This window comes from Prunus mume, linkage group LG1, assembly GCF_029339155.1.
Source record: "Prunus mume cultivar Tortuosa linkage group LG1, ASM2933915v1, whole genome shotgun sequence".
Taxonomy (NCBI): Eukaryota; Viridiplantae; Streptophyta; class Magnoliopsida; order Rosales; family Rosaceae; genus Prunus; species Prunus mume.
The window spans coordinates 14,675,846-14,703,576 of record NC_142698.1 but is presented as its reverse complement, the minus strand read 5'-3'; the positions used below and the strand labels follow the sequence as shown (position 1 = coordinate 14,703,576).

Sequence of the window (27,731 nt, the reverse complement as noted above, 5' to 3'; positions counted from 1 at the left end):
GTACGGCTGCTGCAGGCATCCCAACAAGATAGTGCTAGACCGCCAAAGAAAAGACCGAAGGCGAGAAGGAAAATGGTCGACGAGCCGCTGTGGAGTCCTATGGCTTATCGCACGACCAAAAGGAGATCGACCGAGAGACACCCATTTTCCCCGCCTATGGGATGTATACCATTCCCACACATCGCGCCCCTTCCATGAGCATTGATTGAGGGCGCCTTGACCAAAATCGCAAGCAAATGAAAGTCAACCTGATCTGCCCAAGAAGAATGAGAAAAGGCTATTGTTCGAGCTGCTGTCGCTACCAAAGCAGCTGACGCCCCACTAACAACAAGAAGGCTAAGATCGATGGGGCCACCGAGACTCATGCTTAGAAAACTTTCATCACAACACCAAGGCAAGGGTCAAAGAAGATGAAGCTAAATCGGGAAGGCCTTACGTGATCACCGATCAAAGGAGGAAGACTCCTGATACTTTAGAAGGAAGAGAAATTCCAGACAATGGAATGCCCACCACCTTCAAGATACTATCCATGAAACTTCGCTACTAATTACGCTAGCAAAGCATTTGAGCCTCCCAGACCATTAAAGACTAACTACTTTTGATGTTACCTTGTTGTCAATTTTTATTCAATAAAGCGCATGTATTCACACCAACATCAATACAAGAGCAAGCTTTTCAATGAAGTACTTTTTGATCATTATGTCTTACTTAACATACACACGGCAAGAAGCCTCATCTCCATTGCATAAGTCGCTTCATGGCACAAACTCAATGGAGTCTTTGAGCATTGTGTCTCCCGACATACGCCACAGCGCATAAGCCTAATCTCCATTGCAGCATGTTTTACTACACAAACTCAATGGAGTCTTTTTCGAGCATTTGTCCTCGATATACGCTTCACAGCGACAAGCCTAATTCCATTGCATGTAGTCGCCCACTACACAACTCAATGGAGTCTTTTTCGAGCATTGTGTCTCGACATAACGCAAGGCGACAAACTCATCTCCACAGGCATGTCGCTTCACGGCACAAACTCAATGGAGTCTTTTCGGCATTGTGTCCCCATACTACACAGCGATAAGCCCAATCTCCATTGTGCATAGTCCGCTTCACGGCACAAACTCACGGAGTCTTTTTCGAGCATTTTGTCCTCGACATACGCCGCAGCGCATAAGCCATCTCCATTGCATGTGTCGCTCACGGCACAAACTCAATGGAGTCTTTTTCGAGCATTGTGTCCCCGACATACGCCACAGCATAAGCCCATCTCCATTGGCATAAGCCGCCCACTGGCACAAACTCAATGGAGTCTTTTTCGAGCATTGTGTCCCTGACATACGCCACAGGATAAGCCTAATCTCCATTGCGCAAGTCGCTCACGGCTAATAAACTCAATGGAGTCTTTTTCGAGCATTTTGTCCTCGACATACGCCGCAGCGCATAAGCCTAATCTCCATTGCGCATAAGTCGCATTTTGAACACAGGCTGCGGTCTAAGCACAAACTCAATGGAGTCTTTTTCGAGTATTGTGTCCTCGATATACGCCGCAGCGCATAAGCCTCATCTCCATTGCGCATGCCGCTTCCACGGCATGAACTCAATGGAGTCTTTTTCGAGCATTGTGTCCTCGACATACGCTCGCAGCGATAAGCCTCATCTCCATTGCATGTGCCGCTCACGCAGCACAAACTCAATGGAGTCTTTTCGAGTATTGTGTCCGACATACGCCACAAAGCGCAAGCCTCATCTCCATTGCGGACAAGTCGCTCACGGCACAAACTCGATGGAGTCTTTTGCATTGTGTCCCCTCGATATACGCCGCAGCGCATGCCTCATCTCCATTGCACAAGTCGCCCACAAGCACTAACTCAATGGAGTCTTTTTCGAGCATTGTGTCCCCGATATACGCCGCAGTTACGAGCTCATCTCCATTGCATAAGTCCGCCCACTAAGCACCTAACTCAATGGAGTCTTTTCCGAGTATTATGTCCCCAACATATGCTCGCAGGCGACAAGCCTCACCTCCACCGAAGACAAGCTACTCTTCGAGTACAAACTTCATGGAGTCTTTTCAAGCGTCATGTCCCCGACATACGCACACAGGCGACGAACCTTACCTCCATTGTGGGCAAGCTACTTCACTAGTACAAACTCAATGGAATCTCTTTCAAGTGCTATGTCTCCGGACGTACACTTACAAGATACAATGAGAATTGAAGTTTGAAAGGCAACTGAAAATTCCATAACAAAGCAGCCAACCAGCACCATCTACTCAACGGCCTCACCTGCCTACTCATTCGCATATGGTCTAGCCTTATCAGCTACGCCACCTTGAGAGTTGTCTTCCTCCGCTGCACTTCATCCGCTATCTGCTCTTCAACTGCTTCTTCATCCACAACATTGCTCTGCTCACTTTGAGCAGGGGTAGGTCAAGATAAAGCTACTTACCGTCTTCATATTCGAGAGGGTAACAAGGAGAAGCACTATTCACTGCAATCCAAGTATCCCGCGTATGCGCGTACGCATTAGCAACGATGCCTCATGCTTGGATGCCTCCGTATGGCTTCAACATGAGTGTCGAACTTGACCAAGGAGCTATCACCAACTCTGATCGGCAGTTCAAGAATTAAGAGACTCTTGTCTGAAACGACTCTTGCTCGAAAGCAGACGCACTTTATCTCTCTTGGCCGAAACTGCAACATTGAGTCAGCCCGTGCTTGACTGCTGCGGGCTTGCGCACAGTCGTGATTGCTAGACAGATGTCACCTTCGATTCGCTTGATCCCAAGATCGGCACGCAAGGGCCTTAAACCCTCGCTTTCAAAGCCTCCTCGCTGCAGTAGATCATGGGTTTTAGGCGCTCGAAGCGGATACCGAGCGAATGTCCCGGACCTCCGCATGCCATTGATCTTCTTATCGCTCGGCCGAGGCGCTTGATCTGGCGGATGAAGAAGCAACTCCCATAGGGACATTCCCAAAGCGAGACCCTACTACGGAAGATTTGCTCGTGGAAGAATGAGGAAGCTTGGTCGAGACTTCTCCCGCTCAAGCTGGCGGATCATCTAGGTCCGAGCCATGCAGCTCCCATCTTTCAATATCTTGGTCAGCGGACCATCAGCCTCCTTCGATGTTCACTCGGCAACCAGCGCAATCCATGAACACGGGCAAGGACGTTCAAAGCTTGATGAACATTGGTCGTGTCTAGGCCGAGATCGAGCTTCTTGTGGATGTCATTTTCTACAAGCATGAGACAGAAGTCAGTCAAACACATAACAAAGAATTCCATGGCAGCTGTAGCAGATCAAAGGGATGCAACTTACCATCACAGTAGGTGAGAGGAATGAGCGGACCGTCGCCAACCTCCCCTACCCATCTGCCGCTGACTTCTAACATGTCCGTGCTCCACACATGATCGCCTTGACTCATATTGTTCCTAGTTCGTGACACAAAAAGAAGAAGGAATTGAAGTAGTTTGGATCAACCACAAATAAGCCGACCCAAACTGCCACCTGCTCCAGCGGCGAGCCGGCTTGCCTCCACCCGATTATATGGACAGCCCAAGTCAAAGACCGGTTGGCAAGTCAAAAGCCTCCTCCATTCAGAGCCCAAATCCAAGGAGGAAGCGACAATTTGGACAGCCCAACAACACAATTCACATCTCCTACATGCCACCACGCCATAAGTGAGGGGCATTTGTGGGAACCGAATTAAATCATACCCTAGGTCAAATAATTCCTTCCATTTGAGGATTATTTGACCTAATTGGGAATTACTCAACCTAATTGGGAGTTACTCAATTTAATTGGGAGTTACCCAATTAAATTGAGAATTACCTAATTAAGTTGGGAATTGATTTGATTCCTACCCCAATTCCCAATTAAATGAGGAGTTACCTAATTAAATTAGGATTTGATCTGATACCTACCACGATTAGGGATTTGATTTACCATAATAAATCAAATCCCTAATTAATCAAATCAATTCCAAATAGGGGAGGAATAATTCTCTTCCTTCTATGAAATTATTCCTCTGAAACCCTAATCTCGGAGACCATTATAAATACTTGGCTACGCACAAAGGTCAAGGTACGTCTAAATTCCTCAAACTCTGCGAGAAATTATTTTCACAAACCCTAGCCACCACTTTCTTTCTCTCTCTCGACACAAGGCTCCAGCCACCACACACGGCTCCGGCCACCCGGTTTTCCTTGAAATACCCTACCTAACTTAGGCATCGGAGGGCCTTTGGCCAACACCCGGGTGTGGTCCTTTACCGATCTGCTTTTGGAGAAAGAGAAGGAGAAGACGAAGGAATCTTTGGCGAATATTCTAGTGGGACGAAATTTGCTCCCACATATACCATAAATAGAATGTTAGTAAGAGGAGAGGAAAAAGAGAGTAGAGAGAAATTCTCCAAGAGAGAAAAATCAGTGAGCCACATATATTGTAAATACTAAAGTTTTAGCCATATTATTTTACATTATGGAAAAGTTATTGTTGCTGCTTTCAGGGGACGTAGGTATGACCGAACTTCGTTAAATATTGTGTCTCATTTACTTTACGTGCAACTCAATATTCTCGCATATTCCATTCATTTTACAACACGTTATCAGCACGAATATCTCCCAAATACCAACTGAGTCTCCTATCAAAACCCCCAGTTTTAGTCTCTCTCTTGATAGTTATTGAACTAAGAAGCCACGACACAAAACAAAGATAAAGAATTCTTGATGGCTGCCTTCTGTGAATAGCGATTGACTCAAGTGGGCAGACAAACGTGAGTGAAGACTACTAAGGTTCTACTTTTCTAGTTAAATATATTAGTATAATAATATTATATTATTTCCTTTTAGTATTGAGAAGAACCCACCGAAAAAAGTAAAAAAAGGGGGCGTTCAAGTTGACACCTATGGTATATATATACCTTATATACTATTATATAATATGTAGAGTTTTTTTCTAATGCGGACATTCGCATTGTGTTAAAGTCCGGTCGTGTTCTTCCAGCTTATTTTCTGTAGATGGATTTGATTCATTTCATACATGTATAAAGCAAAAACATGGTAAGCACTCCATATATAAATATATAATTAGGGGTTGGGCTTTCCAAAAAGTATTCCAAAAGTGGGAAGGTGTGCAGAAGAACAATAAGCAATACCATTGGTTGCTACTGTAAGTAGGCTTCTTTTTATGTTTAATTATAGAGCCATGTCAGTGATGAATGGGTTCCTCTAAGCCAATATGGTTCCTCAAGCCAAGTGAGTTCCACTAAGTGAAATTGGTACTTAGGTGACGAGGGGTAAATTTAATCACACAAACAAGACACAACAACACAGCAATCTTCATGAACAACCACAATCAAGAGAACACACAGAGCATGCCACAAAGTACCTGCAACCCTAGAAGATTACTAGTGACAACCTAGGCACTCAGAAGGACCCGTTAATCTAGGCATCCCTTGTGCTAGCAACAACTATGGTGAAAGTGTGTGAAATCATCATTATCATGTAAACATCAACAACAGATAAAGATGACTAGTCAACCACCAAGAACACAAACCCAGAAAAATTACAGATATGCAAAACAGATTTTGTTCACCTAGAAACCCACAATTGGGAAAAAACTGGGAGTCATCAACTGACCAGGCACTCTACTAAGTAGAAAAAGATTCTTACAAAGGAAACACAACCAAACTCAAGAAGCACCTAGATCTATTTAGGAATATGAGTAATACCTCCTTTGTGCAATCTTCTTCTCCAACTTAGCAAAACTTGAAGCTCAGTTCTTCATGGCAATGGCAGCTCCTTCTCCAGCTCGTTTATCCCATGACACTAGCTTGCAAGCTCCAACACAGTCCGAAACCAATATTTGGATTTAAAGGAGAATGACCAATTTCTTCAAGAAACCATATTCTTGACGAAATCAGTCTTGAATCTGACTTAGATATAAATGATAGATAATTTAAGTAGCTAGATGCAGATTCGGGTTTCAAAAGCAGTTTTTCAAAAAGAAATCAATTGGAAAAAGTCATAGATGAAATATTTGGTTCTCTCTTGAGGAAGAAGAAGAGAAATAAAGCAAGCCAATCTTTTCAAAACTTCCACCCCAAAAGAGACAGCCGCCAAATGAGCAAAAACGTAGCCTTTACAGACCAAAAAATTCCTTAGGTCAGAAACACACATGGCAGTAGAGAGAGAGAAAGAAGAATAGGACAAAACAGTTTGCTATCATGCTGGAAATCCAACAGAGCAAGGATGACTAGTCATATGAGAAACAGATGACTAGTCATCATTTTATGAAGACTGTTTAATGTAATGATATGCAGTGCACAATACCTTTGTCAGCTTGCTTGAACCTCTATAAAGCATAAATTAGAGAAGAGATTTGGTATGACCTCTTGCAATCCAAGTAGACTTAGGCACAATGGGAGAACTCATTTTGAGGGAGACAAGTTTGGTTATCTTAGTTACTTCATTAAGCAAATGATCAATTTGATCTTGCAAAGATCTGGGATTCCTTTTAGATTTTGAAGACAATTTTCTGGTATTATCTTTGCTATACATATGACAGACTGGTCGAATATGACCAGTCAACCCACACCTGTGACAAGTTGGAACAAATTTAGGTTTCTTGACAACCTGCTGAACATCAAGAGGTACAGTGACTGGAGTTTCTGATTTGACAAACTTAGTGGTAAAACTAGATGAACTAGAACCAAAGTGATTAAATCCAAGACCACCTTTGTCCCCATGAAGTTTTCCCATATTCAACATTTTGTCAATTTTTGAAGCACCAATGGTCATAGATATAATCTTCCTATTTGCTTCATTCAATTCACCTAGGAGTTGTTTGTTTGAGTTCTAGAAACCAATGTTACTTTCCTTGAGCACATTAACTTGATCCTCAAGGTTACTCCTAATTGACACAAGAGCATCAATTTATTTTTCTAGAGACTCAAATTTGTCACTCAACTCCTTTTTGGTTTCTTTTAAGATGAGAATTTCATGTTGAAGATCTTGGTTATTCGCCTCAAGTTTGAGGCTCTCTTCTTTCAAGGACAAGGTCTCTTTAAACAAATAATCATATTTTCTTCCTAATGACTCGTATGACAGGTCGTCTGACTTAGAATCAGATTCATCAGACATGGGCTGCACAGTGGCAACAAAGGCAACATGTTGGTCATCATCATCAAAGGAAGATGAATCCTCTTGAGACCCTTCACTTTCACTTTCACTCCAGCTCACTTTCATGGCCTTGTCCTTTCCTTTTGAGTATTTTTTCTGATTGTTTGCATAGTCGGCAACATAGTGTCCAATGCCTCCACATGTGAAGCACTTGACAGATATTCTAAAATCTTTCGTGAAAGGTTTGACATCCTTATTCCTCTCATTAGACCGATCAGTTGATGGTCTAAACTGTTTCTCACTACCAGAGCTGCCCTCTCTAGCAAACTTTCCCTTATCCTTAAGAATTCTCCTAAATTTTTTGACAAACAAGGCCATCTCATCCTCAAAACCTGAGGATTTTTCACCACATTTCAGAAAGGAAACATGCACTCCTTGAAGTGCAACATTTTTTGATTTTTTGGAGTCATTTTCTTCCATATTCAATTCCATCTCATAGGTTTTCAATTTTCCTACAAGCTTGTCAAGCTTAATTTCATTTAAATTTTGGACCTCCATGATTGCGATTTTCTTTGCTCTAAACTTAGATGGTAGAACACGAAGAATTTTCTGAACAATAAAAAGCTCTTTAATGGGTTGACCTAGACTCATGGCTTCATTTGTGATCATCTCAACTCTCCCATAGAACTCAGAAATAGACTCAGTTTCGGACATCCTAAGTTCTTCCAATTGTGCAAGCACCATCTGGAGTTTTAGGGTTTTAACTTGGTCATCCCCTTCATGAACCACCCTTAGTTTATCACAAGCTTGTTTAGCATTAGGGATGTGTTGTATATGTGCAAATTGTGTGCTAGACAAAGCTGTAACTAAGGCATTTCTGGCCTTCTTGTTCGAATATGTAGCAAACACCTCAGCTTCAGTCCATTCTGACCTAGGCTTGGGTACAACCTCACCCTCAACAGTCTTGACCGGAGCAACCCACTCTTTTGTGAGATACCCACTTGCATGCTCATCAAGAGCATCAAGGAATACCTCAAATTTTTCTCTCCATGCAGCGTAGTTATTGCCGTCAAAATAGGGAGGCGAGTTGCAAGATACAACAACTCAATCCCTTTCCATAGTGAGCACACCTAAACACCAAAACAAATCGTAGGATCTCTCTATTTGTGTTAAGAGCTGATGCTCTGATACAAATTGAAATTGATACTTTGGTGACGAGGGGTAAATTTAATCACACAAACAAGACACAACAACAAAGTAATCTTCACACACTTTAAACCTTGACCAAATACACATATGACTAGTCAACTGCTAGTCATGAACAACCACAATCAAGAGAACACACAGAGCATGCCACAAAGTACCTGCAACCCTAGAAGATTACTAGTGACAACCTAGGCACTCAGTAGGACCCGTCAATCTAGGCATATCCTGTGCTAGCAACAACTATGGTGAAAGTGTGTGAAATCATCATTATCATGTAAACATCAACATTAGATAAAGATGACTAGTCAACCACCAAGAACACAAACCCAGAAAAATTACAGATATGCAAAACAGATTTTGTTCACCCAGACCCACAATTGGGAAAAAACTGGGAGTCATCAACCGACCAGACACTCCACTAAGTAGAAAAAGATTCTTACAAAGAAAACACAACCAAGCTCAAGAAGCACCTAGATCTATTTAGGAATATGAGCAATACCTCCTTTGTGCAATCTTCTTCTCCAACTTAGCAAAACTTGAAGCTCAGTTCTTCATGGCAATAACAGCTCCTTCTCCAGCTCGTTCATCCCATGACACTAGCTTGCAAGCTCCAACACAGACCGAAACCAATATTTGGATTCAAAGGAGAATGAACAATTTCTTCAAGAAACCATACTCTTGACGAAATCAGTCTTGAATCTGACCTAGATATAAATGAGAGATGATTTAAGTAGCTAGATGCAGATTCGGGTTTCAAAAGCGAGTTTTTCAAAAGAAATCAATTGGAAAAACTCATAGATGAAATATTTGGTTCTTTCTTGAGGAAGAAGAAGAGAAAGAAAGCAAGCCTTTCTTTCCAAAACTTCCACCCCAAAAGAGACAGCCGCCAAATAAGCAAAAACGTAGCCTTTACAGACCAAAAAATTCCTTAGGTCAGAAACCCACATGGCAGCAGAGAGAGAGAAAGAAGAATAGGACAAAACAGTTTGTTATCCAGCTAAAAATTCAACAGAGCAAGGATGACTAGTCATATGAGAAACGGATGACTAGTCATCATTTTATGAAGACTGTTTAATGTAATGATATGCAATGCACAATACCTTTGTCAACTTGCTTGAACCTCCATAGAGCATAAATTAGAGAAGAACACCAAGAAAGGTTTTCCTTAATCTAAACTTGAGCTTGATAAATAACAATACACATCCTATTACAAAGTTGTCAAGAGAAGCCAAAAGAAAGTAACAAAAACCATACATTAACACTAAGAACCAAATTCACTTGCAAAAAGAAGTTGCAAAAGAGACGACTGGACTTTAACATAATGCAGACGTCTGCATTAAAGAAGAACTCATAATATGTATACTCATATATGTTGTTATACATATGTATATAATATATTATATATTTTATGGGATGATGCCGAGGGAGCTTTCATTTTAAGACACTATATAGTTTACTAATTTGGAAGATATGAATACAATTTCACCTAATTAGCGTAAGACCAAAGACCAAAAAGTAGTACCTAATTTTACAATGATTTAATTAAAAAATATCAAAATTACACAAAATGCCACTCCTTCTAAATCAAGCACACTATCCCATATGTCCACCTCCGGCAATCCCCTTCCGACTAGCAGGGCCCGTCCTGAGTTTTCAAAGACTCAGGGCGAAAATCTGAAGTGTGCCCTACACACATTAATCACTAATACTAGTATACTTCTTGTTTTATCAACTAAGCATTGGTTTTTTTGAGAAAGTATTTATTTGAAAATATTTTTAGACTTTGAGCAATATCTTCCATATTCCTAAATAATGAAAACAAATGTTCAACTATGGATACCATACTAGTGAGTCAAAGAAATTCAAGAATGGAAGTCAAGCCAATATCAAAGAATTTCTTTTAAAACTCTCGTCATGGATCATTTGTTCCAAAATTATGGAAAAATATTAAATCAATTTATAATAATATAATATAAAATTTATTATAATAAAAAATTTGGGGCCCCCTTGAATAATGGGCCAGGCGATCACTGACTACCCTTGGTCAGGCGGGGCTGCCGACTAGCCGCCACCGCCGCCAGCCAGCTACAACCGACACAAGTTCCGGCCACCCACGCCTTGTGGATTCCGGCCAGCCACCTCCATCGAATTACGGCCAGTCATCGCCATCCCTCGTTGGCTGCCAACCAGCCATCTTCGGTCACCAACTATGTTGCCCTCAACCTAAAAAACATAGGAAATTTAATGTGCTTGAAGAGACTCGAACCTTGACCCTCAAAGGAGGGTATCCTTATTCACCACTACACCAACCTTGTGTTTTGTGATATTTTGTCAGTTAGGCAATATTTATATTAACAGTCAATGGTTTTTTATTTTATTTTAAAAATTTCAACATCGATACGTGCAAAATTTGTTCCAAATCCCACATGCTTAGCTCTAGAGTTATACAAAGCAAAATAGTGTAGATATCAATAATGTAAACAAAAGCAAAAACTGTAAATAAAAACAGAAATTGCAAACAAAAACCAAAAATGAAAACCAAAAAATTCATGCCAACAGCTAGTAAGAAATAGCCAAAACCAATAAAATCATATAATCAAATTAGAAACTGCAATGTAGAACCTAGTAAGCCACATCCCAAAAAACACCTACTAATAAGTGAGGAACTAAAAAGGCAAAACCATGATGAAAGTATTAGAAAAATCAACTTATAAAAACCAAAAAATAAAAAGAAAATTCAAATAACAATTTGATCAAGAATATATATATATACCTCAACAACAGAAAATCTGAGCTTCACATCAAAACATGAATACTGCAATAGAAGAAGAAGATTGAAAAATATATTGCAGTTTCTAGAAAAACCAAAATTTCTCATATTTAACTGGGATTTTAAAACAAAAACAATGTAGATATCAATGATGTAAAAAAAAAAAAAAAAGAATGCAGAAAAAATAAAAACTACAAACTACAAAAACAACAACAAAAACACAAACTAATTTTATAGAAACAAAAACTGCTCTGCAAAGTATGTGAAAAAACAAACATATTAATAAGTGAGGAACCAAAATGCAAAACCATGATGAAAGTACTAAAACAGAAACGGAAACTGCATTACAGTTTATGATCCAGTTGCAACACACTAACAAAATAAAAAAATCAAAGCCCTAATGAAAGTACTAAAACGGAAATAGAAACTGCAATGCAGTTTTCATTTTCTGCATTGCAGTTTCCGTTTTCTACATTGCAGTTTCCATTTTCTGCATTGCAATTTCTAATCAAGTTACAACCACACTAACAAAAAAAAAAAAAAAAAAAAAAAAAAAAAAGCAAAGCCATCATGAAAACAAGCAACTAAACAAAGTCAAAAAGACATATCCGTTGATGACAATTGTATCATTTCCATTAACTTCAAAAATCACACCAATATCCAATGATAAAACAATTTAGCCAAATGTAATTAAATGGAAACTGCAATGCAGTGTGTAAAACTACAATTCATTGAGTGCAAAACTACAATGCAACACATGTCTAGAAATTCACTAAACTATCTCTAACATAAGCAACCATAAACTGAAAAGGAATAAATATCTATTTTTTCTTTTTGGGTACGAGGAGACTAAAAGTCATTAAACCAAAAACACCAATGAAAAGTAACACAGACTAAATTTATTGCAAAGACCTTAATTGGACTGAAACAAGAAGACTAATATATTGACAAAATTCTTTTCCTTAAAGCATTTAAAAAATTCTTCCATCGACAATAAAATTTCTAAAAATCTAGACATTTTTAGACCAAAGATATGTTAACTTTTAAGACTTACCTTAGGATAATTGCACCAAAAAGTTAAAAAAAAAAAAAAACAATCCATAATAAAAAGCAAAAAATTACAATGCAGTTATGGGGAACAAAAACTGCACTGCAAAGTATGGGAAAAAATAAATATATTAATAAGTGAGGAACCAAAATGCAAAAACATGATGACAGTACTAAAATGGAAACAGAAACTGGTTGCAGTTTCCGTTTTCTGCATTGCAATCAAAACAAATTACCACCAACAATCACAGCACAACTGAAATTTATGATTTTGAAAGAAAAAAACCAACATAAACAAACAATTACACAAGAAAACAAAAATCCAGTGCAGTGCAAAAATGTTGAAAATGCATCAGAGAGATTCTCATTAGACTAAGTCATCACCCTCCGAAGAGTGCAGATGTCCCTGTCTATTTTATCGTCACTTGCCCAAACACAAACAATTCTCATTCTTATTATCAAAACCTTCACTTGCATAAAATCCAAACTTTCTAGCATAACAACTAAAGACAAGAAATTTCAGCAAAACCAGGCAATAAATTTGCTGGACCAGGGTTTTGGGCTAAACCCAACTCCAAAGTTTTCTTCGGCTACATAACAAAATCAACAATTCGGAAAAAAATTCAGAGAACAAGAACAGAAACAGTGCAGTAATCATAAAGCCTCTTGCCTCAGAGTAAATTTGTGTCATAGAAATTAATCTCAAAGTATATTTAACACCATCACAGTCATAGGTAGGCATACTTCTTAATACTAGCCTTCAACAATGAAAACAAACACACAGCAAAACAATACAAGATGAGAATGCTTTGCAATACTGAGAATTGGCTATGAATCTCAAATTCGAAGTGATAGGTGAGAAACGACATGCAAGGAGGGTGCAGAACAGGAGAGGGTTCTAGACTTATGAGTTAGGGTTTCCACTTCTTTCTGATTGAAGAGAAGACGAGCACCAAACGACATGACCTGTGCCTTTTGGATTGAAGAGAGGGCGTCGTCGATGGAGCGAAGATTGAAGATGAGATAGAGGGCGTCGTCATCGATGGAGTGAATAAGGAAGAGGAGAGAGAGATGGGCTGAGATATGGTGTAAAATTATTGTAATTTAGACAAGCCTAAATTCGTTGGGCCTCCTCTTTGGGCATATCCAAAACAGAATTTGATTCTTAGGTATTAAAACCCAAACAAAAATAATCTATGTCTCAAATCCTAATTAGTAAAGATTGTTATGTTTAATACCTAATTTTTCTCGAACATAAACACTTGCGCCACATGTTTCTCTGTAATTTACCTTTCACCTTTTCATTACACAACATGAGATGATGCTGAACATAAATATACTTTTGAATAGTTGCGATAATTTATTTTTCTACTTTGGGCATAATATTTAAGGAGAATAAGTGAACCAAAAGGGTCTAACAAAAACAGGAAAAATAAATAAAATAAAAACAATATTCAACCTTGTCTAGTCCTGCAATGCACACAGTCGTCAGCTTCACCCAAGCAACTCTGAGTGCCAATTCAAATCCACCATGAACCAATCCATTAGCTCAAACATAGAGCCCAATGAGATGATAAACCATCACACAAAAGGGTTAATTTTGGTCCAAAAGAGCAATTCAAGGATATGGTTCTCACCTAAAATGCTTTGGTGAGGTTGCAAAATCATCTTTGTCCTCATGCTCAAACCCTTCAACAATAAAAAAATAATGAAAGGAAATTTTCATTGTAATTCCAAGCACATGCAAGAAAGAACAAAGGCACCAAATTTTCAATCCAACATAATTATATAACAAAGACTCAAACCTTTGCCCTTATGTCCTTGAGATTCCACAAAAACCCATGTGATTTCAATAAAAAGTACTAATGTTATTAAGCGGGTGACCTCAAACGCTCTTTAAGCATAATTAGTGAACTCCTACCCACAAAACAATAGTGAAATGTTTAAAAAGAAGAAATTTTCTGTTTTTTTTTTCTTGCATTTTCTTAGCAAACAAACAATTTTAATCCATTTTATGTTTGGGTGAATTTAAAGTACTAAATGTGATATGAGTTAAATTTACCTACCATTAAATACTCTCTAAAACTTGCAAAGTTGAGTAGTGTCAATAAGAGATTCAGAAGAACAAACATGAGCCCCCTTATATAGCTGCTTAATGGTAAAGACTGGCATAACTAGTAGAGAACAGAATTAGCGAGTCAGACTGATCAAAGCATAAGCATACTTGTTTGTGCAAATAATCTCGCGGGAGAATATTCGCTTCTAGATCCTTCAACCTTCGATCTTCCTTCTCTCTCTTCCTCGATTCCTGTAAAAAAGACTGGAATAAATAGACCACACCCGGGGGTGTTGGCCAAAGGCCCTCCAATGCCTAAGTTAGTTCGAGTGTTTGTAGGAAAACAATAGCTAAGCAAAAGGTACAGAGTTGTATGTATGGTGTGAACTGGGAGGCCGGAGCCGTGTGTGGTCGCCGAAGGTGTGTCGAGAAAATGTGGAGAGTGGAGAGGGAGAGAGAGTTTCGGGTATTTTTCTCGGGTTTAGGAGTATGTTTAGTTGTGAGTTTTTTTGAAGTACCTTGAATGATGAATGAAGTAGGCTATTTATAGGAGCCTCGGGCTAGGGTTTCGTAGAGAATATGATGAGTTTATTCTCTACCCAAATTCGTAGGGATCAAGTCGGACTTGATTATATCTCCTTATTGAAGATAATATCTGATTTAATGATATTATCTTCTCTTTATTGAAGATAATATCTGAATTAATGATATTATCTTCTCTTTATTAAGATAATATCTGAATTTATTATATTATCTTACTAAATAAAGATAATATCCTATTAATTAAGATATTTATCCCAATTAATTAATTGGCCAGATAAACTGGTTCAATTAATTAATTTAAGAGATAATCTTCTTTTCCACGTGGCGTGCCAAGATTGGAGACGAAAATATTTGCTCCCACAAATGTCCCCACTTGCATGGTGCTTACGTGGCATGTAGGAGATGAATTTTTTCAGGCTCTCCAACCGTATGCAGCGTTATTCTATGAGGTCGAGTCCTTTGCAGATCAGATTCCCAATTGGTGTAAGCTTCTGACTGTTGTTGGAGTTGGATTCCTAGTAGGAATAAGCTTGCGATTCCTCCTTGACCCGGGTGGTCCAACTTGTATAAATGCAAGGCTTCTCTTCACTGTTTCTCACATCACAAACTTAACTTCTCTACTTTCTAGCTTGAGAAAGATCTTGGAGAATTTGTATTGCTTGTTGAAGAGAGGAGTTTCCGTGCATCCCAAGGTTAGTCGAGCACGTAAATTTTTTCTTCGTCTTCTCTTTTTTACGGCGAGGACTAGCTAGGTGGGACCAGGCTGGTTGTCGTCGTGACTTGCGGCCAAAGACAATTGGAGTGCAGTGGCTGTTGGTGGGCTGGCTGACGATCAAAAGAAAGTTGGTGGACTGCCCCCTATTGAGGATGTCGAGAGATGGAAGTAGGATAGTCCGAACCTTGATGATACGCCTGCTACACAAGAGGAGTGCTCTGCTGAACCTCTTTCAAAGAGGAAGACTAATGTCAAGTCTTCGAGAACTCAAGCTACTTCTTCACGGGCGAAGAATGTGTCTCCATTGAATAAGAAACCAAAGCTCCCTTTTGCTGAGAAGACCCAAGTAGTTGTTATTCCCGCATCATCTGCGAGGGTCAAACATCTTGTTGGTGCAGATAGCAAAAAGATTGGTGGAATGCGCAACATTAGGGATGTTCCCCTTAAGCCTCTTGCTGATGAGTTTGGAGATCATGATCCTTCGCGAAGTAGTCCGTGCGTGGTCTAGCTCACCCGTTGAGAAGCAAAGAGGTGCAGATGCTCATCTCCAAAGTTCGGGTCGTTTGTATCAGTCGAAGAGTGGAAGTTGATCTGGCGGGTCGCTTATCCATCCAACCATCATATTTCAGCTGTTGAGTCATGAGCAGTCAAGCGTGGAGTGGATTCATCGTTGCCAATTCCTTTGGAAGTGAGGTTGGCAGAGGCTAGGAAAGCAATAGAGTCATTTGCCTGGGCGAAGGGCTCTTCTGCAACGTCGATGGCTGATCCTAAGGTGGACAAGTCCACCCCTGTTAGGGATGCGAGCGTGTCGATATACTCAAGATGAACTTTCTGTCAAGTCCATCCATTTGTGCTGATGGTTGATCAAATCCGTCAGGCTGATGATCTTGGTACTTTCTCAAGTCTTTCCTTGGAAAAACAAAAGGAAGCAACATTTCATCTCCTTCAAAAAAAAGGTGGTGGTAGACGTGGAGGATCATGCGGTGGAGCTCGAGAGTGTGGTGATCGGTGAATCTTTGAAGAGTCCGCAGATTAAGGATCTCTTGCTAGTGTCTCGGAGTATATGAAGATTCTTTTATTTCTTTTCAGCTTTTGTAGTCTGCTATTTGTTTAGAATAATTGGTCTTGCTTGACCATCTTCTTTTTGTTGAACTTGAACGGTTAGTCACCTTATTATGGAAATTTCAGTTATTTTTTCAACTTCAATTTGCATGTTGTCTTGTGAACTGCTTGAGTAACTGGCTTGTGTCTTGGTTGTGCCTTTCCCTTAGGATTTGGGCAAAGCTAGGGTCCCCCTTGAGGACTCGAGCGTATTTGCATTTTTCAGAGAATGCTTAGAACGTTCTTGATCGTTGCCTGCGTCTCCCTTAGGACGTTGCTTATGGACAACTGTATGACTATCCTACCCTCCTTAGGAAACGAATAGGAACCTAGATACCAACATTAGGAAATTCATGGCACACCCTGTAGCTCTCTTAGGATCGCTTTAAATGTCTGCGTCTCCTTAGGACGTTGCTTATTGGCAACTGTTTGACTATCATGCATTCCTTAAGAAATGGATAGGAACTTAGATATTTCCCGCAGAAAGCATAGAGACATCTTTTAAGAAATTCCTAGCGCACCCAACGTCTCCCTTAGGAAAAAGCTTTTTTGCGTCTCCCGATAGAAGTTTCGTCGCCACCTGCGTCTTTCTTAGGACGCTTTTATGGCCAATTGTATGACTATCATGGCTCTCTTAGGAAATGGATAGGAACTCAGATACTTCCTTAGGAAATTCTGCACACTCTGCATCTCCCTTAGGGCGCTTTTTGTGGGCTGCGTCTTCGATGGACCCTTCTAGTCGTTGCCTGCATCTCCGAAGAAAGCCGCTTATGGGCACCGCCTTATGTTGTGGCACATTCTGAATTTGCGATGGTTGCTTCTCTTCTTGAGAATGTGTGGCGCTCCATCCGCTTGGGAGTGGCGGTAGGAAGAAGCATCATGGATAATATGTTCGAAGGTGGCAGGCATTCCACTGTCGTGGAATCTCCTTCCCTTCCATGGTGTCAAGTGTATAGCTTACTCTATCCCCAGACCAGCTGATTAAGTAAGGGTCTTCTTAATTGGGTTTCATCTTTTTAGACCCTTGTCTTTGTGCAATTATGAAGGCCTTTCTTGGCATAAGGTCTCCTGGTTAAAACTGTATGATTTTGGTTCTTTTGTCACAGTAAGACTTTAACCGATGTTTATATGAGGTGTCTCGGACAATGAACTTTTCGTGCTCGTCTTCAAGTAATTCAAGTTTGAGCCTCATCTGCTTGGAGTTCTGCTCAATGCTACCCACTTCAATGCCTATATAGGGGATAGTAACGTGAGGAGGAATGATCGCTTCAGTTCCCTAGGTAAGGGAAAACGGGGTTTCGCCAGCTGATCTTCTCTTGGTGGTGCGATAAGCTCATAGTACCCAAAGGAGCTCATCTACCCATTTTCCTTTGGCGCATTCTAATATCTTTTTTAGACAATCCAGTATTATTTTGTTGGATGCCTCGGCTTGGCCATTACCCGAGGATATCTCGGGGTAGGTAGATGCGCTTGATCCTATATTTTTACGAAGGCGGTGATCTCTTTGCCAATGAATTGTTGATCATCATCGCACCCTACGATGTTGGCATTTTCTGCTTTGAATCTCTTGATGTAATCTCGAAGGGATTCATCGGGCTTTTTGTGCAGGTTGAACAAATGATCAGGGTTCTTCTTGATCGTTCGATAAGAAGTGTATTCTTTAGTGAAGACGTAAGCAAGCTCCTTGAAGCTGCTGATTGACCCAGACAACAGGGTATAGAACTAGTCTTGAGCTGCTCCCCGCAAAGTCATTGCAAACACCTTGCACATTAGCGCGTCTTCGGCTTTGTAGAGGATCATAAGGCTCTTGAAATGCTTTAGATGGCTTTTAGGATCAGAATCCCCTTTGAAGCATTGAAAGAGGGCATTGAGAATCGTTTCGGGGGAGCAGCTTGCTCGATTTTAGAGGTGAAAGGTAAGGAGTTTGCTCGGTCTACCTCTATGTGTAGTGCATCTTTGAAATTTCCACCAATCTTTAAGTCTCGAAGTCGGTTATTCACAAGCTTCTCAACGTCTTCTGCACACATAGCTGGTCGGTCACGTTGATGACCTTTATGATTTGGGCGAGGTGATTAACTTCCTCATTTGTTCGCAAGGGTCGACTTTCGGCTCTGCCTTGGCGACGTGTTGGTGGATTGCGTTTGCGAGAGATTTTTGTAACGTGGCGATGAGAATTGGTTCTTCGAGAATGAGTAGTGGAGCGCGTTTCTTCCCGGTTCTCATTGTGAAGGTTATTAAGTTGACCTCCCTAGGGCTTAGCCTTTTGTGAATATTTCTTTGCGAGCAGTGGAGCGCCTTTCTTCACGATCCTTATTGCGGTGATTGTCGGTTTGACCTCCCGAAGCCTAGCCATTCATGAACATTTCCTGCGGGCTGGGCGGGCGAGGATGCCAAGTTGTGGGCCTAGCCTATCCCGCACATTGGTCCAAATTCAATCGGATGGGAGACTTCGTCTGCTTTGAGTGTGGCTTGCAGATGCTAGTAACATGTCGGCAAGCTGATCGCGTTGTTGTCCATCTATTTGTCTACTTACTTCTACTCGACTTGCTTGGTTCTCGGCGCATTCATCCACTATTCTCTCTTCGCCCTGTTGTCCAAGGCCAAGGTTTTGAGCTGAGTTCATTTGGTTGAGGAGCTGCCTCATCAAATTGTTTTGGTCGTCCATTCTCTGAGTTAGCTGGTTAACTCTCAGATTAAGGTCTACTTGACTTTGTGGATCGGGAGGAGAGAAATGTGCGGAGCCCAATTGCACACGGGCTAGGGTTTCATTAGATGTTTATGCAGGAGCGTGCGTCGAGCGTGGAGGCAATGAAGGGAATGTTTTAAGTTGCTCCAAGATTGGGCCAAAGTCGGCGGTGGTAGTGAGCCCACCTTGATGGGAGGTTCCACCATGCTGGGCGGCGATGCTATGAAGGTGGCTAGATCCGGCCACGGGCCTTCGGATGGTACAGCGGACGGTAGAGGCTGGTGCGGTGGTTCCGATCACCGGGTGGCTGTTGTAGTGCGGCAGCTAGGGTTTGATGCGGGTTCATGGCGGCGAGGCGATGGAGCCGCCATGTCGATCATGGGATCGTGGGAGAAGTAGCTTTGGGCCGTCACGGATTGAGCCATCACGGTGGTTTTGCTCTTCGTGTGCTTGGTTGGAAGACTTTGGTGGATTGGAAAATAGGAGGAACGGATTCCTTGAGCACGCGTTGAGTATAACTCATGCTCTCAATGAAAGCACCAAATGTTTGTGCAAATAATCTCACAGGAGAATATTCGCTTCTAGATCCTTCAACCTTCGATCTTCCTTATCTCTCTTCCTTGATTCCTGTAAAAAAGATTGGAATAAATAGACCACACCTGAGAGTGTTGGCCAAAGGCCCTCCAATGCCTAAGTTAGAGTGTTTGTAGGAAAACAATAGCTAAGCAAAGGGTACGGAGTTGTATGTATGGTGTGAACCGAGCTGCCGGAGCCGTGTGTGGTGGCCAGAGCCGTGTGGAGAAAATATGGAGAGTGGAGAGGGAGAGAAAGCTTTGGGTATTTTTCTCGCGTTTAGGAGTAGGTTTAGATGTGGGTTTTTTTGAAGTACCTTGAATGATAAATGAAGTAGTCTATTTATAGGAGCCTCGGGGCTAGGGTTTTGTAGAGAATATGATGAGTTTATTCTCTACCCAAATTCGTAGGGATCAAGTCGGACTTGATTATATCTCTTTATTGAAGATAATATCTGATTTAATGATATTATCTTCTCTTTATTGAAGATAATATCTGAATTAATGATATTATCTTCTCTTTATTAAGATAATATCTGAATTAATTATATTATCTTATTAAATAACAATAATATCCTATCAATTAAGATATTTATTTCAATTAATTAATTGGCCAGATAAACTGGTTCAATTAATTAATTTAAGAGATAATCTTCTTTTCCACGTGGCTTGCCAAGATTGGAGACGAAAATATTTGCTCCCACAATACTCACAAAGGATGGATTGGGATGGGGTAGTAGTACTTGCTTCTGGGAGAAATTCCTCCCATGAAAACTCAAAACCCCCCTTCAACTCAAAAAATACTTGGTCAGTTTGAAACGGCTTCAAAGATTTGAAGAAAAAATAAGAGGTACACACTTATCCCAACCAATTGTAAATTGATGCCATTAGCTAATTCCTATGCTCTATTCACAAAACTTAAAACAATTAATTGGAATTTCAGCCTAGAAACTCACCCATTGCTTAACATAACCAAAAACACCAACCAAATTGCTCTATCCAAAGCAACAAAAGACCACCTGCAAAATATCAAACGAACACATGGTCTAAAAAATAAAAAAGAAGAAAAAGGAAGAAAAAGTAGAAAAATTGGAGAAGAAACTAGCTTGAGTATTTTATACATGCACAATCTTTTCATTAAACCAAAAAATTAGCTTGAGCAAAATATGTACGGAAAGAAATCACTCAAGATTACTCAAATTAATGTGTTTTGGGTAAAGAAAAACACTGTAAAGGTACAGGAAGAGGGTTGTTTAAATGATCCTAGATGCATTTGAAACAAAGAGTATACGATCAAGAGTTACCTATGCAAAAGTCACCCCAAACAATCAAAATCCCAAAACAACTGTCTCTGAATTGTCGTTGTTATCAAAGATTTGAAAATTCTCTCTCATAACCCTACACCACCAAAAACGCAGAATCAGTGCCAAACTCAAAGAACAAAAACTAAAATTAGTAGAGAAAATTGAACATGATTTGAAGCTTACCAATATGTTGTGATATATAAATACCTCAGCTCTTATATAGCATTAGGGATTACCCAAGAACCTGATGTCAAATAAACCAAATAAATGAAGCGAAATTCGTTTACAAAAAATCAAAAAAAAGAAAAAAAAACCAGAGCGAGAGAGCGAGACAGAGAATGAGGGAGACACAAAGATGGAAGATGCCTGACACCAACACTCTACATTATAAACAATTTCTTTTGGAACTTGATTTGATCTCTACTTCATAGTGGTTTCCTACCGTTACTCTCTCACTCTCTCTGTCCCAATAAATTTATAAATTTTTCAGAAAGTGCCAAGAGGTGCAATTTAAAATAACAAAACATACAAAATTAAGGCTAAGAACACGTTTACTGTAAAGGAAGGAAACATAAATGTAGCCTTAAACCTCGCAACTTGTCTATATAGATGCGAAATAGATGCAGATACTTGACTAAGCTCATTTCTCTGCTGGGTTTTAGGACTCTATCTTGCCATTTTAGATTAAGTAAATGGCTCGTAGAATTATAGTTGTTCATTCTGGCTACATCTCTGGCCAACAATTTTGAAAAACAACAATGTAATATTTGACATACAATCATATTCTCTGTTTCGTCAGTCATTCAAATCTTCTCTTTCAGAAAGCCAAGTTTAGAGAAACTTTGGCGTGGAAAATAGTTGGTCATCTTTTTAAATGAGGGATCATAGTTTCAATCTGAACTTTTTGCCGGAAGTAAAAAGGGAAGAATTTTGAAAACTAATGACAAGTGTCATTCATAATCTCGACCCTTAATTAATATATATAAAAAATGCACATGCAGAGGGTTCCTATATTAATTACTCCAGTTGGATGATACTATGTTCATAAAAATTAAAAAATATGCTAAAGCGAAACAGCAATTAAGCAGCAGTAAGAAGAGAAAAGATGGTATATTTTTACTCTACACACAAATATATTGGCATTTTTTCACGTCGGAATAAACAAGAGCTAGTATATTTTTACTCTACACACAATTCTATAATCACAGGCAAACAGAAAATCAGCCACTCAAACGAAAGGGCGGCTGGATTCACAGGGCGCCTCCTCAAACGAAAATCGACGGCCCCTCATGCCTGTAGAACAGTGAACACGGATCTTCCATAGCTGGCCCCAACCAGCCCAACCAGCTGGTTCGAAATGGACTGGAAATGGAAGCCTTCTCTCAGCGAACGAAACATTCGCAACGGAAGAGATGCGAATGGTAGGGGCAAAAAGGGAAGAGAAGAAAGGGTTTAGTGGAGGGCATTTTCGACAATTTAATGTGCTGAGGATAAAACAAAACGGAAGGCCACAGTAAAAGAAGGGGCATTTTCGTCATTATACTATGCTTAAGAACAGTGTCTAGTTGTATTGCGCTTTAGTATATTAGTCCCTGAATTGAAACTAAACTTGCAGTAGTTTTGACTGAGAAAAGAACACTTAATTTTCCTTGCTCATGGCCAGATCAGTGCTGCCTTCTCTATTCAATAATTCATTGCTGCAGTGTCTCAGCATATCCAGGTTTTCGGCAAAAGCAGGGCATGTGCTAATTGCATCCATTTTGTTGACAACCACATTCATAAGCGTCGTTCCGTTTTGTTGTATGTCATTGCCGTATGTGTCATCAGCATTATCTCTTTCAAATAATGAGCAAATCAAAAACCAAGTTCAGATACAGGGTAGTGTTAAAGGCTTGAAAGTTGAAAGGAATAAGACCTTCTTCCCATATTTTTATCCATATAAAATGCTGAATTCAACCTCACATGATCAGATTGATACATATAATATCCTTTATCAAAAGATTTCTTGCATATAGATAAGGGTATTGAGATTAGTTAACAAACTTAGCCTATCTTGCACTTTTCAATCTTCTTCTTCTTCTTCTTCTTCTTCTTCTTAAATTGAGATATGAGTCTCTAATTGCATTCATTTTGTTGACAACGATATCCATAGACATCCGGTTTCTTGCTTGGTGATGTTGCAGAGCATGAGAGCCCTATTTGCATCAATGAATCCAAGCAGTACTCCAATCTTTTTGCTTTGACTGGGCCGGCCAGGATCTTTATATCCTGCTACTGGTCTTTCTTCTATGCGATTTCCATATTTGTCATCTTCATCATTCTCGTCATCCGTTTCAAGGAGCAATGAAGGCTCAACTACGTCCATGACATGGTAAGGACAAGCCATGGCTGTGAATTGGTGAATGCTTAGACCATCTTTGAACATGTCATCAGTTGGTCCTTTTCCTGTGAACATTTCTAGCAACAGTATCCCATAGCTATAAACATCTCCAAGTACGGAAACTTGGCCTCCCATGCCATACTCTGTCATTCAACACATAAATTAGGATGTCACAGTAAATTGACCTTCAGAGTTTATATCTTATATAACATTTTGCTAATAGTTCTTCTCCAATAACAAAAAAATATAGAGATGTATATAATTTTAAAAAATATATATATAAATAGAGATTTAATTTTCTTTAGTAATTAGTTAATAGGAATAGAAAAAATGAGGAAGTATAAAAACTCATACCTGGAGGAATGTAGCCTATGGAACCCTTTAGCCCAACTGACATGGTTTGAGTTTTGGTGGGATTATTTGATGCTTCCAAAAGGAACCTTGCTAGACCAAAGTCACCAACATGGGCTACCATATCTTCATCAAGAAGAACGTTGCTTGGCTTTAAATCACAATGAACAATGCATGTTTCACAATCGTGGTGTAGATAATCTAATGCAGAAGCAACATCTATGGCAACATTTAGTCTTTGGATCAGGCTCAATCTCTTACCTTGAGATTGTTCATCATCTCTTGGATGCAGCCACGGGTCTAGACTTCCATTTTCCATGAACTCGGAAACTAGACTTTTAAACTCATTACCTTGGTTGTCAATGCTTGAGCATGCAGTTATGATTTTGAGAAGAATACGATGCCTTATACTTCTTAAAGCTTTGCATTCATCAATGAAGCTCTTGGAAGCTCCTTCTTGGTTAAGGTTTAATACCTTAACAGCAACTACCATGCCATTACTAGAGAGTACTCCTCTGTACACAGAACCGAAACTTCCTGAACCAATGAGATTGTCAAGAGAGAACCCGTTGGTTGATTGAGCGAGTTCTAAGTATGAGACGGCTAATTTCCAATCCCCATAAGAATGTGAAGTTAAAAGTGGACCTCTTGACCTTTTCACCATTCTACAAGCAGCAATAAAGCATGATAGGGCAATGAATGCAAGTGCACAAGTTATAAGGATTACTACTTTTGGGGAAAGTAGTCCTTGAGATGAATGAGGCTTTTTGCTGGAGCATGCAGGTAGAAGTAATTCTGGGATGCCTCCACAGAGCTTATTATTTCCATGAACTGAGACACCACTTGCATTTGAAAATATTCCTTCTTCAGGCAATGCACTCTCAAAATCATTATAAGAAAGATTGAGCTGCTTAAGAGCTCTAAACTTACCTAGAAATTCAGGAATTTTCCCAGATAAGTGATTGTGTGAAACATCGATTTCTTCCAAGCCTCTTAATTTTGCCAGAGTTTCAGGAATTCTTCCTTCAAACGCATTACCTTCCAAATGTAGGCTCACCAAACTAGTGCAGCTGCCAACGGTTACGGGGATTTCACCTGATAAGTTGTTTGCTGATACATCTAGCTCCGAGAGATTTACCAACTCACCCACTTCTGATGGTAGTGAACCAGTCAAAAAATTGTTTGACATGGACAAACAAATTGAAAGGGATGAAAGCCCTACAACCTCTTTAGGTATGGTTCCCCTTAGTCGGTTACTAGAAAGGTTAAACATCAATAAGCTTCGACAGTTTCCCAGGCTTGGAGGTATGCTTCCCTCAAACCTATTACCCTCCATGAAGAGCCTTGTTACTGAAGTAAAGTTACCTAGGGAGGATGGGATTGGCCCTGAAAACTTGTTAAGATTCAAATACAGTCCCTGTAACTTCTGGAGCTTGCCAATTGCATCAGGGAGACTGCCACCAAAATAGTTTTGTTCCATTCCTAGATTGATCAAGTTTACAAGATTTGCAATGCCGATAGGGATGCTTCCATGTATGAAATTACCCCCCATTGTAAAAATTCTAAGTTTTGTTGAGAGGTTGGATATGGACTCTGGCAATTCTCCTCCAAAACGATTGCGGCTAAAACTCAACACCTCAAGATTAGTACAATTAGCAAGGAAACTGAGAGAACTCAGGTCACCAGTTTTTCCACTTCCCAGTCTATTGTCATCAAAGTTCAGTCTAGATAAGCTTTGCAAGGTTCCGAAATGTTCAGCTTGGAGTTTCCCAGTGAGACCATTTTCAGCAAAATCAAGCTGTCGAAGTGTAGAAGCATTTGACAAGGATACAGGAATATTACCTGTGAATTTGTTGACACCACCAGCAAATGTCTCCAGATTAGGAAGAGTGATCCCCACATCTTTTGGCAGTTCTCCGTGCAGCTGGTTCTTAGTAACAATGATATAGTGTATGGAGGATATATTATAGATTGAAGAAGGAACCATACCAGAAAGTTTATTCCCTGGAATTACAAGTCTTCCCAAGCTTGTGCAGCGCCCGAGCTCATTCGGTATGCTTTCTTGAAAATTGTTTTGAAAAATAATAATAGCATACAGAGAAGAAAAGTTCCCTATCCAATCTGGGATTGTTCCAGTGAGATTGTTACCACTAACGCATAGATGAGTTAAATTCAACAATGATTTGAGTTGATCCGGAATGGACCCAATAAGCTTATTGGAACCAACATTAAGCACTCTCAGCTGTGTACAGTGAGATATGTTACTTGGAATTTTCCCACCAAAGGAATTGAAACTCAGGTTGAGATATCGCAGGCGGAGCAGACGTCCCATTTCTTGAGGAATTTCACCATGAAAGAAGTTGTGTATCAAGTTGATTCCGGTGAGATAAGTCAGATTTCCTATAGAAGGTGGTATGGAGCCAACCAATTTTTGAGCTTCCAGGTTCAAAGTCACGACTCTTTTGTTTGAATGGTTGCATGTTGATGTAGAACAAATGGGAGATTTTATCGCGGTTGAGCTAGAAAAAAGACGTAACGGGAATTTGCAGATTTGTCGTCCGAGCTTCAATTAGGACGCAAAATACCATTTCGGAAAGGGAACGACGCCACGAGTCAAACTCACAGCTTAGCTATGATGTATGATGGATTTTGGCATCCTGAGATTGTTTGGCCTTCTAAAACTGCATTCAAAGTTTCGTAGTTAATTTTCGGAATACATTCTGTTTTTCAGTTTTAATGTAATAACTTCCCCTAGCAGCTCAAGGGTTGAGAGATGTGTATTTAGACAGATTTGGTGAACGTTTTTTATCATCTCAGATTTTAATAAAATTATCCTAAGAGAATTCCTCTTAATTCCTGGTGGAATCCAGATTTCTTGTTACTTAAGGTTTTCGTTTGAAACCTTTGTTGCTTGTGCTGCGTCACATGTAACGCCAACCCAGCTGCAGAAATTGATGGAACCATTCCATGTGCTCATGATATGCAGAGGATCTTCAGTTATTCTTTTCTTCAAGTCTAGCAGAGCCAGGAGATCATTTCATTAGAATAGAATAGATTTTTAGCTGGGAAAGCAGGTCTATATTAATAATTTCATTAGAATAGATTTTTACAGTTGAGATGGTGACACATGTTCTAAAGTTAAGACTTGTTACAGTATGAGTCATCTAAAGACTTCTGGATAGTTGAGATGGTGACATGTTCTAAATATTACATGCATATAGAGTTAAAATGATTGTATTATATTATTATTTATAGCTCCAGGGGAGACAACCATTTTGCTCATAGTTTGCATCACAAGTTTCTTAGGGATATTTCCAGCTCATAGGAGGCAACCATTCTGCTAGCAGTTTTATAATTTATGTACATAGAAAAGGCATGTCTAAAGCATGGTATGGTAAATACAAAAGGACCAAATAATATCATATAAAATCTTCATGCGGCTCAACAACAATATAAAGCCCTACACCGACACTCCCATTTATTTGAGTGTGCATAAGATTATTGATAATTGAAGAAAAAATTGGGGGAAATATTTTAGGATCATACACATATGTGAAGAATATGAAACTCCCCATCGACAGTTTAGGATCATACACATATGTGAAGAATATGAAATTCCACATCGACAGTTTGATTTATTTGGGAGTGCATAAAATTATTGATAATTGAAGGAAAAATTAGGAGAAAAATTTTTAGGATCATACACATACGTGAAGAATATAAAAACTATAAAAATTTCCATGCTCCCACTTTTTTTTCTTTTGTCTTTTGGTTTTTGTAATAAATGGTCTACCCACTATAAACCTAAAATTTATAGTATATTATCTGTGTGGTGTCCATGGTTTTCGCTGGTGCAGAGGGTGACATGTTAAAGCTGG

General features: G+C 39.7%; 1 protein-coding gene and 2 non-coding genes across 3 annotated transcripts in view; all 3 read right to left on the bottom strand.

Annotated features, from left to right (window-relative positions):
• The window catches only part of LOC148921092 (uncharacterized), a 93,862-nt gene extending 67,533 nt beyond the window's left edge, over positions 1–26,329 (bottom strand). Inside the window, 1 exon segment of the mRNA XM_089053843.1 lies at positions 23,857–26,329. Within this exon segment, the coding sequence (XP_088909969.1) occupies positions 23,857–26,185 (2,329 nt within the window). The 5' untranslated portion in view covers positions 26,186–26,329.
• LOC148921094 (small nucleolar RNA R44/J54/Z268 family) lies at positions 12,492–12,577 on the bottom strand. Its single transcript, XR_016123453.1, has one exon. It is a non-coding gene; the product is annotated as a small nucleolar RNA R44/J54/Z268 family (small nucleolar RNA).
• Positions 12,813–12,878, bottom strand: LOC148921093 (small nucleolar RNA Z267). The gene has a single exon (XR_016123442.1). It is a non-coding gene; the product is annotated as a small nucleolar RNA Z267 (small nucleolar RNA).
• Positions 26,330–27,731: the final 1,402 nt, after the last annotated feature.